The sequence below is a fragment of the Nanorana parkeri genome, unplaced genomic scaffold, assembly GCF_000935625.1.
Source record: "Nanorana parkeri isolate BGI_ZX_2015 unplaced genomic scaffold, ASM93562v1 scaffold1468, whole genome shotgun sequence".
Lineage (NCBI taxonomy): Eukaryota > Metazoa > Chordata > Amphibia > Anura > Dicroglossidae > Nanorana > Nanorana parkeri.
The window spans coordinates 35,734-47,007 of record NW_017307736.1 but is presented as its reverse complement, the minus strand read 5'-3'; the positions used below and the strand labels follow the sequence as shown (position 1 = coordinate 47,007).

The window sequence follows — 11,274 nt, the reverse complement described above, 5'->3', positions numbered from 1 at the left end:
TGTCTCACACCTTGCAGTGTTAATCTATATTTTGTTGTCTCGCACCCTGAAGAGTTCCTCAATATCGTGTTGGTGTCTCGCACCCTGAAGAGTTCCTCAGCATCTGTTCAGTGCCTCACACCTTGCAGAGTTCCTCTATGTCTCGCCGGTGTCTTATACCCTGCAGAGTATGAAGAGATGGTCAGAGAAGTGAACAGATGTGTTTACAGCACAGCACGTTCTTCAGTTTGTTAATCTCTTCCTTTAAATGGTATTTCTCGGAAACTCAGATGAAAGTGAAAGTAGTGATAGCAGCCATTATCTCCGAGGAAACCTTGCTAGTTGTGTCACAGGAAAGCAGAATATAATATTCTGAGCACCGTAAAGGAAGGATTCCAGCTTGTCGGGTGCTATTTTTGTCTGTGTTCCTGTTGGAAATCTTTAAACTCACTTCCTTTCATGTCACCAGAATAAAGAAAGAGAGGAATGCTGCAATACTGTGACTGCGATAAAAAACCTGGCACAGATCCTAACCCGTCCCTACTACACAAATATGCTTTTATTGCTGCCTGTCCCTTTTATTGCTGCCTGCTGGAGGTTCTAGCCCTTCTTTTATCCTAGTTAAAGTGAAAAAAATATTAACTTATTAAAGAAGATTGTGTATTCCTACCTGAAACTTAGCGTCCTTTGTGTATTTCTTCCAGATCAGTGCAGTAATCCAGTGGAAACTTGGAGCTTCCTGTAATAAAGACCGCTCACTGCTGCTTTCTCTCCTCGTGCAGGGTGACTGGTCTTGTCTCCACCCTCTAGGTGTGGCCAGTTGCTAATTGACAGGCTTATGAATCAGCAATGACAATCCTGATAGCCAAAGCCCCACATCATCTTCTCCTCCCACTGCAGTGCAGGCAGGCATAGGCTACATGAGGGTGACAACTCTGCTCTGAATTTAGGAGCAGTGCAACATTGTTGCTACCCTATCACAGAAAGCAGCACAAGGTGGACCTCACTGGAAGGATGAACCTTACTTGTGAGACTTTTCTTGGGTACTTAGGGAAAACTGTAGCAGGAGATGCACTTACAATCAATGCAGCAGAACATTTTTTCTAATAGGAAGTCCTAGTTCTACTTTAAAGTAGTAATAAGGTCTGGGCGTTTTTTACCTTAATGCATTCTCTGCATTAGGGTAAAAACAGCCCAGGACCTTTTTTTTTACCCCAGTCCCCCCCCAGTCTCCCCCACATTTACCCTTCAGCTGCGCTCGTCCCCGCCGATGGTCCCGAAGCGATCCTCCCTACCCCGAACTTCAGGGTTGCGGGGGATACTGATGGCAGAAGAAGCCATTGGCTCCTTCTGCCATCAATCAAAGATGGAAGGGGCGTGGCCTGCCACAGGGCTGTGTGTGTCTATAGACGCACACAGCTGCTGCGGGGACGAGTGCGCACGGGTGCCTCCATTAGAACGATGGTGGCACCCATGCAGGAGGCGGGGGGAAGAGCATGGCGGGGACACACAAGAAAACGAGGAAAGAAGTACTTTAAAAAAAAAAAAACAGCCTCTAGCAAAGGAGAGTCTCCTTAAAGGAGAAATGAAAAAAAAATGGCTTTAATACATACCCAATCAGCAGGCCCCTACATGATACAGTTGTTGATAAATCTATGAATGATTTCGCAATCAGATTATAGCCAGGTTACATTATAGCAGATGTCTACCCTACAACTACATCTGCTCAGTATCTGTAGCACTTCCCTTTACATACACAAACTTAACACTTCCCTTCTCTCTGCTCAGTCAAGTCACGCAAAGATCCTGCAGAAAGTTTTTACACTGTAGGTTCTCATTATCGCCTCATGAGCGACCATCTACATTCCACTGCACCTGCAACATTCACATCTATCATGTCCAATAGGAAATTCTGATACCAATGCCATCTGTCTGCTGGTATCTGCAGTCCGCAATGGAATTTTTGCTACATGGTGGCTAATGGGTTAACATTCTTATCTGGCAGTGTTGGAGTCCTGGGTCCAAAGCTCATCAGGGCATGCATGCTGTTGTTATTTGTACTATATGTGTACGTGTTTGACTGCAATGTAGGACTGCTCTAAATGATTCAATGTAAAGTGTGTTATCACAATGCAAATGAATAAACGAAATGTGTATGCATTCTGTCATTATATACATGCTTTGGATCGCCCAGTCTCCTCTCCTTCTCCTAGGGTGACACAAACTAGCGTCCTCCCGTCACCCTAAGCTCAGTATACCGCGAGCTACAGCTCGCGGTATAATAAAGTGCCGCAGCCGCAGCGGGTCCCGACATCGATGTCTGGATCCGCCCAGCTGCGTGAGTGACAGCTGGCTCTGCCTATCTAGAGGCAGAGCCAGCTGTACCCGCCCCCTCCCCCATCTGTTCCGCCAGTCAGCGCTGCCAGATCGGAGCGGGGAGAGGGGAATCCAGCCGTGACAGGATTGAGAGATGAGCAAACGCCAGTATGTGTTCTCTCACCTCCCGATCTACTGAGCCGACCTGTGACAGTTTCATTGTCACAGGTCGGCTAGAACTATGAGGTGAGTGAAAAGCCCCTCCCCCTCATAGTTCTCCTTTAAAGTGAATGTGAACCCCAAATCTATTTTCCAGTATGATTGCCATCGTGTCTCAATGTAGACAGTTTTATTTTTGTTACAAAGTTTTTTACTGTAAGATAATTTCCTGCAGAAGGCTGACAGTGTTAAGTCACTGCCTCCAAAGCAGTGTTTTGCCTGCCATGCCAGCTCCTTCACATGGACGATGGGTTGCCTATCTGGTAGACCTGATAAGAAGCCATCAGCAAACTGAAGGAGCGCACAGCTGGCTAAACAACTCTGCTTCTGATCGGGAGGTGAAGGCTTAGTGTTTTCAGCCTGCAAGAGGAAGTGCTGCTAATGGCAGAATCGTCTCCAGGTAGGACACTTTGCAACAAAATCTTTAAAAAATTATTCTAAAGTTGTATACAGCGAGGCGTGATGCCAGACATAATGAAAAATAACTGTTGGGTCAGTGTGTTCATAGTAACATAGTATGTAAAGTTGAATAAATACCAAGGTCCATCCAGTTCAACCTATGTGTGTGTGTATTTATCTGGCTCTAACACTTCCCATATCCCTGTGATATCTTCATTACACGACAAAGAAAGATAAAAATAGAGGATCCTATCTCTTCTCCCAGATGGGTGGGGGCATTTAGTAGTGGTCAGGTGTCCTTCAGAAGACCCCATCCCTTCACTGGTTTCCCCCTTTTTTCCTAATTTTGGGCACATAAGTGTACTTTCTCACTGTGGGACACCTTGTGATACAAATCTATGATCAAAAGAATATTGTTTGGGAACCATTTTTCTGACTGACCAGACTGGATGGGTATGCTTACCATCTTGCTTTTTTCCTTTCTTTCAGAGGTCCTCCAAGAAAATATGTACATGTTCTCCTTTTATTATCATGTATGAATACAAATGTTGAAATTCCTTAATTGTTTAAACTTAACATGTTTAATTAAGGTTGTTTTTTATTCTTTTTACAAAACAAAATACAACGAAAAACTGGTCAGTAATAAATTACATCACCAAATAAAAGAAAACACAAAAGAGAATGAAAACAACGGTAAAACTAGAGGGGGGGTGGCTACCACATGGTACATAAAGAAAAAAATGCCTCACTAGTTCAAGCATCCGTGCCTAGGGCCCCTAAAGTGTTTGTGAGTTCCATCTATTTGAAAGCTGTCATCAAGTGAGCAATTCCTGGCCTATTAAAAGTTTTCCACCTGTGAAATAAATGTTTGTATTTTTCTGCAACTCCACGTCCAGCCTTTCCTGCTGAACTTCAAATCCCATACCACAGCCTGTAGAGATGGGGGGTTGCCTACACTCCAAGTCCACATAACACAGTCTCTAGCTGGAAGTAAGGGGATATGTAACCATTCCGAACCTCTATCAGAAGAGCTAGAGACCATAGTAGTGGAAGGAGCAACCTAGCTGAATAGATAAAGTTCAAGAGGTGGTGACCAGGGGAGAATGAGGTGATATGTGTAAGTTGTGATTTGACGCCAGGAGGTAATATTACATTTTGTTATAGAAGTCTAGACATCAGACAAAAAAAAAGAGGCACAAATGAGGAGGAAAGAGGAACAGAGGTCATCATTGGGAGTGGCAGAGGGATACAATGTATCCATGTATCCAACACATGTGTAATGTGTTCCTCCGGTGATAGCTCTACATAGAATATAAGAGATGTTAGGTTTACATAAACTTTCATGTGGACCTTGAACTTAAGTAGTGTAATATTCAGGGCAGATATGACCCGTAGCCAGCCGTATCAGCAAATAAACTTTTATTCTTTTCCACAAACAATCAAATAAAATGGCTTATGTTCAGCAGAATGACAAAATTTGGCTCAGCGCCTGTATACTAAGTCCCACCTCAGGGTTAGAGTCCCAGCCTCAGAGTTAGAGTCCCAGCCTACTCACAGAGGGTACCAGTATGGACACAGGTGCCCAGCAGTGTCTCAGTAGACTGTATTCCACAGCTTTACACACACAACCATGTGTCCTGCTCCAAAAACTCCTCACAGACACTCACTGACTGGCTTCCTGTTCCTTTTTAACACACCCTCTGGCTGGTGGGTTAACCCTTTCATTACCAGAACTGGCTTTAGTCAGGGATGGAGGCTCTGTCCCACCCAAAATTTCTCTGAGCCTCTGAATTCCGGGACCCACGTATATTTAACAACTCTGGGAAGACTGCCTAGCAGTTTCCCTTACAAGTCCGACCAAATCCCTTACCCTGCTTGGCGAGAACCCTGAATACAAGGTGACCTTAACGGGACCACCACCTAAACAAGGGAGAGATATATCCTCCATCCAGGACCCATTCCTGGTGTCTGGTACAGTAGCAAGATCCTATCCCCTTCCTAAAGCGTTCCATGAGATTGTAATAAAACAAAACCTGGAGGGAGTTAGATATTATACTTACCTTATCCCCAGCTTCCACCTGTGATGCCTAGGACAAGAGTGACATCATCCTCCTTCCAGCGAGATCTTAAGGGACGCTGAGTATTTCAAATCTCACTGAGAAGGTAATTCTGAACTGTGCTTGTGACATTCGCAGTACTCAGCGTTCCCTGGGATCTCTTTAGCAGGATGGTGACGTCACCCCCTTACAGAAGTCGACTGAAAGGTAAGTATGTTATGTATTTTGCTCCCCACAGGTTCATTTTTGCACTTTCTTGCAGCATTTCGGAAAGCGACCACATTGAATAAGCGGACCCGAAGTGCAAAGTCTGCAGAAAAAAACCCACATCCGTACCATAGAGGAAGCATATTGTGAGAGAGAAGAACAGATACTGATGACTTTAATGTGAATATTTTATTAATTTTATTTGAAAAAAAAGGAAGCAAAAACATTTCAAATATAAGAAGTAATTTTATTTATAAAAAAAGAAAACACCAACACAGTGCCATTTCCAAGCATTACACATGATTCTGCCCTTTTATATAGCCTATAGGCACCAGCAAATTAGATTTTTGTTTACAAACTGTTAAAACCAGATATATTGAAATATGTATGTGTGAACCTTAAATGATGATTGATTTTCTATATTTTAATCTATCCAAGTTTGGAGATTCAGTTTTTACCGTACTGCTGATTTTGAGTTTACAATTGGTAATCAATCAGTAAGCCTGACAGGCAGACCTAAGTATAGTTGAAACAGTTGTTAGGAATGCTCAAGAAGACTTGGCCTTTAAAATGAGTTTGTAGAGTAAACCACATTACTCAGGACATAGACTATGATGCCCAAAATGGGATAGAAGGAGAACACATGACCCAGCTACTAGAGTATGGCACTCCCTTATGCTAATCAGAAAGACTTTTAAGGTAAACATCACATAGGTTATTTTAAAGTAAAATCATGAATAAAAGGATGAGGGATGATCCTTCAAGACACACTCACACACTCATTCGCACTACAGACACACACATACACGCACAGCATCACACAGACACACCCACACTTACATTGAATAGACAGACACCTGTTAGGACTATTTTTACTTACTAACTAAAGACGTTTCTTAAGCATCTTATAGATTTCTGCTGTAAGATATACTATATTTTGTCATCATCAAGCATCTTATAGACTAATTCTGTAAGATATACCATATCCTGTAATCATTTGCAACTTTTAAATTAAATGTTCCTTTTTAACACACCCTCTGGCTGGTGGGTTAACCCTTTCATTACCAGAACTGGCTTTAGTCAGGGATGGAGGCTCTGTCCCACCCAAAATTTCTCTGAGCCTCTGAATTCCGGGACCCACGTATATTTAACAACTCTGGGAAGACTGCCTAGCAGTTTCCCTTACAAGTCCGACCAAATCCCTTACCCTGCTTGGCGAGAACCCTGAATACAAGGTGACCTTAACGGGACCACCACCTAAACAAGGGAGAGATATATCCTCCATCCAGGACCCATTCCTGGTGTCTGGTACAGTAGCAAGATCCTATCCCCTTCCTAAAGCGTTCCATGAGATTGTAATAAAACAAAACCTGGAGGGAGTTAGATATTATACTTACCTTATCCCCAGCTTCCACCTGTGATGCCTAGGACAAGAGTGACATCATCCTCCTTCCAGCGAGATCTTAAGGGACGCTGAGTATTTCAAATCTCACTGAGAAGGTAATTCTGAACTGTGCTTGTGACATTCGCAGTACTCAGCGTTCCCTGGGATCTCTTTAGCAGGATGGTGACGTCACCCCCTTACAGAAGTCGACTGAAAGGTAAGTATGTTATGTATTTTGCTCCCCACAGGTTCATTTTTGCACTTTCTTGCAGCATTTCGGAAAGCGACCACATTGAATAAGCGGACCCGAAGTGCAAAGTCTGCAGAAAAAAACCCACATCCGTACCATAGAGGAAGCATATTGTGAGAGAGAAGAACAGATACTGATGACTTTAATGTGAATATTTTATTAATTTTATTTGAAAAAAAAGGAAGCAAAAACATTTCAAATATAAGAAGTAATTTTATTTATAAAAAAAGAAAACACCAACACAGTGCCATTTCCAAGCATTACACATGATTCTGCCCTTTTATATAGCCTATAGGCACCAGCAAATTAGATTTTTGTTTACAAACTGTTAAAACCAGATATATTGAAATATGTATGTGTGAACCTTAAATGATGATTGATTTTCTATATTTTAATCTATCCAAGTTTGGAGATTCAGTTTTTACTCAGTTGTTAGGATTGCTCAAAGAAGATTGGCCTTTAAACTGAGTTTGTAGAGTAAACCACATTACTCAGGACATAGACTATTATGCCCAAAATGGGATAGAAGGAGAACACATGACCCAGCTACTAGAGTATGGCACTCCCTTATGCTAATCAGAAAGACTTTTAAGGTAAACATCACATAGGTTATTTTAAAGTAAAATCATGAATAAAAGGATGAGGGATGATCCTTCAAGACACACTCACACACTCATTCGCACTACAGACACACACATACACGCACAGCATCACACAGACACACCCACACTTACATTGAATAGACAGACACCTGTTAGGACTATTTTTACTTACTAACTAAAGACGTTTCTTAAGCATCTTATAGATTTCTGCTGTAAGATATACTATATTTTGTCATCATCAAGCATCTTATAGACTAATTCTGTAAGATATACCATATCCTGTAATCATTTGCAACTTTTAAATTAAACACATTCTGAACTTTATGCAACAACGGAAACAATCATCTATCATTGAACTTTTCCACCCTATGCTTTGAGAAAAGGAATATGACATAAAAAATCATATTTTGTGTCATTTTCTTACACAAACTCTTCTACTTAAAGAAACCGCGTACAATCTTTGCCACTCCTGCAGCAAGAACACCCTGCCATGAAAAACATTGGGCAACAGAGCAGAACGTATTAACTGCAGAATCCACCCAAGATGTTCCTTTCAGTTCCTCCGTCTCTTGTTTTAAATCTTTAACCTGTTGGTGGTACATGCGGGCGTCATCATAACACCCCTGTCTGGTGTACAATTCCTGTTCCTGAAATAAAAACAAGAGGTAGGGATTTACAAAACAAAAAAATGACAAAGAGTTTTCCTCAGGAAGCTCAAATTCTCTGAAATTCTCTTCCCATTTTTGCCTCTATCCACAACCACCATCACCTCCAGCCTCCACTATCTCCCTTCCTTATTGTATATAGTATTCCCAAAATGCCACCATACCCAGCCACTGCCACCTCCAGTCTCTACCATCTCCCTTCCTTATTGTATATAGTATTCCTAAGTGCCACTATGTCCAGCTACTGCTGCCTCCAGCCTCTACCATCTCCCTTCCTTATTGTATATAGTATTCCTAAGTGCCACTATGTCCAGCTACTGCTGCCTCCAGCCTCTACCATCTCCCTTCCTTATTGTATATAGTATTCCTAAGTGCCACTATGTCCAGCTACTGCTGCCTCCAGCCTCTACCATCTCCCTTCCTTATTGTATATAGTATTCCTAAGTGCCACTATGTCCAGCTACTGCTGCCTCCAGCCTCTACCATCTCCCTTCCTTATTGTATATAGTATTCCTAAGTGCCACTATGTCCAGCTACTGCTGCCTCCAGCCTCTACCATCTCCCTTCCTTATTGTATATAGTATTCCTAAGTGCCACTATGTCCAGCTACTGCTGCCTCCAGCCTCTACCATCTCCCTTCCTTATTGTATATAGTATTCCTAAGTGCCACTATGTCCAGCTACTGCTGCCTCCAGCCTCTACCATCTCCCTTCCTTATTGTATATAGTATTCCTAAGTGCCACTATGTCCAGCTACTGCTGCCTCCAGCCTCTACCATCTCCCTTCCTTATTGTATATAGTATTCCTAAGTGCCACTATGTCCAGCTACTGCTGCCTCCAGCCTCTACCATCTCCCTTCCTTATTGTATATAGTATTCCTAAGTGCCACTATGTCCAGCTACTGCTGCCTCCAGCCTCTACCATCTCCCTTCCTTATTGTATATAGTATTCCTAAGTGCCACTATGTCCAGCTACTGCTGCCTCCAGCCTCTACCATCTCCCTTCCTTATTGTATATAGTATTCCTAAGTGCCACTATGTCCAGCTACTGCTGCCTCCAGCCTCTACCATCTCCCTTCCTTATTGTATATAGTATTCCTAAGTGCCACTATGTCCAGCTACTGCTGCCTCCAGCCTCTACCATCTCCCTTCCTTATTGTATATAGTATTCCTAAGTGCCACTATGTCCAGCTACTGCTGCCTCCAGCCTCTACCATCTCCCTTCCTTATTGTATATAGTATTCCTAAGTGCCACTATGTCCAGCTACTGCTGCCTCCAGCCTCTACCATCTCCCTTCCTTATTGTATATAGTATTCCTAAGTGCCACTATGTCCAGCTACTGCTGCCTCCAGCCTCTACCATCTCCCTTCCTTATTGTATATAGTATTCCTAAGTGCCACTATGTCCAGCTACTGCTGCCTCCAGCCTCTACCATCTCCCTTCCTTATTGTATATAGTATTCCTAAGTGCCACTATGTCCAGCTACTGCTGCCTCCAGCCTCTACCATCTCCCTTCCTTATTGTATATAGTATTCCTAAGTGCCACTATGTCCAGCTACTGCTGCCTCCAGCCTCTACCATCTCCCTTCCTTATTGTATATAGTATTCCTAAGTGCCACTATGTCCAGCTACTGCTGCCTCCAGCCTCTACCATCTCCCTTCCTTATTGTATATAGTATTCCTAAGTGCCACTATGTCCAGCTACTGCTGCCTCCAGCCTCTACCATCTCCCTTCCTTATTGTATATAGTATTCCTAAGTGCCACTATGTCCAGCTACTGCTGCCTCCAGCCTCTACCATCTCCCTTCCTTATTGTATATAGTATTCCCAAGTGCCATCATCCCCAGCCACTGCCGCCTCCAGCCTCTACCATCTCCATTCGTTATTGTATCTAGTATTCCCAAAATGCCACCATACCCAGCCACTGCCGCCTCCTGCCTCTACCATCTCCATTCCTTATTGTATCTAGTATTCCCAAGTGCCACCATGTCCAGCCACTGACGCCTCCCTTTCCTTTGGAATCTTATTGACATCACTGGCAGTAACAGCTGATTTAGACCTCTCCTTGTAATATCATCGGTGGTTCCTCACCTCCCACAGATCCCCGGATTGGCATAGAGCTCCCATGGCACTTACTCTTTCCTTTCCTTGCATTATAAAGTTGAGTTTTTCCCGGAGCATCAGGTTCTCACTCTTTTGCTTTTCCAGCCTTGCTGTGAGGTTCATCTCAAAGGTCCTCTTTTCATGCTCATCTTTTTTAGACTCTTGTGCCGATTTTGCTTCCTGTAGTTTCCTCTCCAGTTCCTCCATTTTGCTACGTGATTTGTTTTCTGTCAAATAAGAAAGAAAAGAGGAATTTTCATCCAACCGTGATATCTCATTCTGAATCACATGGAAAGCCAAGATTGAAGCAGAGATTTGATATAATTTAGGGAAGTGTAGATAGACAATGAGGCCAATTTAATTAATAAATACATACAAGTATAAACCTTTCAGCTTGATGCCGGCATATGTGAGCAAATTTGTGCAATCGCAATCTAATTATCTGTCTAGCCCCCTAGTACCCAACATGTGGTCCTTGGGGCCCCTTGCAGACAATAGCCTACTTTTATCTCACTTAGGTACCTATTCTGGCCAGTAAAGGAAAATATCCTTTAGGCTGAGCTCTAGTATTTAATGATTTGGTCTATTTCTTTCACAGTTTCTGTCCATTCTAATTTTTTTTACCTGTAATCGTTAATAAATATAAATAATATAAATACATTTATAAAAATCATTTACGTATCTTACTGAGAGAAACCTCAAATGTGCCACAAACATTTTCAAGGGGGCTGCAGGGTGGTAAAAAGCAGACATTCCGGGGGCGCTAGTGAGCAGCCAACCAAGATGGCCGCAATCTGATTGAGCTCCACTACACCCGGACACGAACCTTACAAGCTTAAAACCAATTCGGAACCTCACAACACACCCGCCTAGCGGCACAACCCCCGGTAAGGCTGGGGATCAGAAATGAGAAGAAACTACAATAATACCCGCAACCGTTCCCGCGGTGCGAACACTCCGGCCTCAGCACGCACCCCGGCCAAAATGGCGTCGTCCCCAGCAGGGCCGAACTCGCAGCCGTCCTCACAGGACTCGATTGCGGACGCAGACCACGCATCCAACGCCAGCACATCCTCACCTGTGCCGAGTCATC

General features: G+C 43.1%; 1 protein-coding gene across 1 annotated transcript in view; it reads right to left on the bottom strand.

Moving 5' to 3' along the window:
• Positions 1-7,847: 7,847 nt before the first annotated feature.
• LOC108798410 (guanylate-binding protein 4-like) overlaps positions 7,848-11,274 on the bottom strand; it is a 16,413-nt gene continuing 12,986 nt past the window's right edge. Inside the window, exons 9-11 of the mRNA XM_018570158.1 lie at positions 11,111-11,259; positions 10,215-10,460; positions 7,848-8,060 (exon numbers count right to left, since the gene is read on the bottom strand). Coding sequence (XP_018425660.1) covers positions 7,848-8,060; positions 10,215-10,460; positions 11,111-11,259 — 608 coding nt within the window. The remainder of the gene's footprint in view (positions 8,061-10,214; positions 10,461-11,110; positions 11,260-11,274) is intronic.